Source organism: Alligator mississippiensis, chromosome 2 (genome assembly GCF_030867095.1).
Source record: "Alligator mississippiensis isolate rAllMis1 chromosome 2, rAllMis1, whole genome shotgun sequence".
Lineage (NCBI taxonomy): Eukaryota > Metazoa > Chordata > Crocodylia > Alligatoridae > Alligator > Alligator mississippiensis.
In genome coordinates this window covers 173,553,030-173,555,420 of record NC_081825.1, presented here as the reverse complement: position 1 = coordinate 173,555,420, position 2,391 = coordinate 173,553,030, and the positions used below count along the sequence as shown (strand labels likewise).

The 2,391-nt window shown below is 42.5% G+C and overlaps 1 protein-coding gene across 1 annotated transcript; it reads left to right on the top strand.

Moving 5' to 3' along the window:
* Positions 1–756: 756 nt before the first annotated feature.
* On the top strand, positions 757–1,833 carry LOC102571857 (olfactory receptor 5AR1). Its single transcript, XM_006263046.3, has one exon. The coding sequence runs from the start codon at positions 907–909 to the stop codon at positions 1,831–1,833; it is 927 nt and encodes a 308-aa protein (XP_006263108.1). The 5' UTR covers positions 757–906.
* Positions 1,834–2,391: the final 558 nt, after the last annotated feature.

The following is a 2,391-nucleotide window of genomic DNA, read 5'->3' as shown; positions in this document are numbered from 1 at the left end:
TAGTCCCTATGCTCCAATTGTTATTTTACCCTCAGATTCATGAGGGAACTGCATGAACAATGAATAAATGGTTCCAAGAAGGGGATCCAGACACAGCTCAGGTTTCTGTGGGATTCATAGAAATGGACTGAGCTGCTGCTTCTTATGTATAACTTTTTAGTTTTATCCCTTTTCCATTTCAGAGTGAAAGAAGAAGAAATAGCAGAGGACTCCTGGCAACTCACTTAGAATTTTCTCCAGAATTTTAGTAAGTCTAGCCAGATAACTGGCTTTCCAAAATTTTCAGGATCCTGTCTGTCTGTCTGTCTGTCTGTAATTGGTGTTAATCACCATAAACTCTAACCACACTATGAAATAAATGTATCTGGGAATGCAGGATTTAGCTCTTATCATTGACATTGTGCTTTAATTTAAGACAAATTAAATTATGCACACAATAGAAGCAAAAAACGAAAGGTCAAGATAGGTACATAAGCACTGCGGGGTGCTGCTGCCAGTTCCTGGCACAGAATTCAATATGAGATGCCACTGTGTGAAACAGCTGATTATCTTCTTTCCCTTCTTGGCCATTTTTGCAAGCTACTAGCTAATACAGTAGCTCTGGATCCTGGCAAAGAGACAGGTGCATTGATAAAAATACTACAGACCCCTTCTGGCATCAGGACTCCTGTATGTGGTAGGGGAGGAGTCTCAAAGTTATTATTTTTTATTTACTAGAAAAAGAAGCTGATCCAGGACCAGGCACTTTCACAAGCTTTTAGACAGATATGCAGGGACAGAATAGCAGACAAGATTTGGAGGTTTCACTGACCAGACTCCAATGGAAGATTGAAGGGTATCCTATTCAACAGGTCATCCAGAGCCTCACCATCTCCACGGCTTCAGAAATTATCGCATACTGCTCCAATGGCTGAAGGAAATGGCTCCACAGTGACCGAGTTTTTCCTCCTGGGAATCACAGATGATCCTCAGATGCAGGTCATCTTTTTTGTGGTGTTCCTTTCCATCTACCTGGTCAATGTGATAGGGAACCTGGGCATGATCGCCCTCATCTCTCATGACCACCGGCTCCACACACCCATGTATGTGTTCCTCTGGCACCTGTCCTTCTGTGATCTCAGCTACTCCTCTGCCATTGCACCCAGGATGCTGGCTGACTTCTTGTCAAAGGAGAGAGCCATCTCCTTCTCAGGCTGCAGTGCTCAGTTCTACTTCTTTGCTGCCTTTGTGGATACGGAGTGCTATGTGCTGGCTGTGATGGCCTATGACCACTGTGTGGCCATCTGCAACCCTCTGCTGTATTCCTCTGCCATGTCCAAGAAACTCTGCATCCAACTTTTAGCAAGGTCATATATTGCTGGCATGACGAATGCAGTGATACACACAACAGCCACCTTCAGCCTGAACTTCTGTGGTTCGAATATCATTAATCACTTCTTCTGTGATGTTCCCCCTCTGCTATCCCTGTCCTGCTCTGACACCCACATCAATGAGATCCTGCTCTTTGCCTTTGCTGGATTTGTTGAAATGAGCTCCCTCTCCGTCATCCTCATCTCTTACCTCTTCATCCTCTCTGCCATCCTGAGGACCCGCTCTGCTGAAGGCAGACATAAAGCTTTCTCCACCTGTGGCTCTCACTTCACTGGGGTCACTTTGTTTTATGGGACAGTCATTTTCATGTACCTTCGACCCACATCAGTCTATTCCCTGGACCAGAACAAATGGGCTTCTGTGTTCTACACGGTGGTGATCCCTATGATGAACCCCCTGACCTACAGCCTGAGAAACAAGGATGTGAAAGAAGCTTTCAAAAAGCTCATCAAGATGAAATAGATGTCTCCTCTAACCTAAGCCCACTCACGTGTATAGAATCTCCCTCACGGCCCTCTACCATAATGGACCATAGCGCACAGAGTACTTAAAGCTGGGTTGACCATTTTTCTTTCAATTCCATTGTTTACAATTGTACACATTTCTCTCCAAATGATTCTTTAGGTGCCAGGTATTTTCATATTCATTCTTAGTACTAATGTGATTTCTTTTTTTTTCTGAGAGGGGGAATGCTTAAGTCACATCTAATTGGCCTTTTTCACGTTCAGCTGGGGAAATAAAATATGTCGTATACTTTGCTATCTTACTATATATACACATACAATGTATATATGTGTGGGGGTATATGTGCATACCCAAATAAATATATTTATGCCTATAGGTAAATATTCATATGCATATGCATATGTGTGTACGTGTATATATAGAAAGGGAGCTAATTATCAGGAAATAAAGTGGCTCTCTTAGTATTGCTGTATGAACTCAATTTACAGATTACTCTATATCAGGATAAATGCTAAATCAGATGACATGAATGCATCTGTCATCCTAAAACTATTA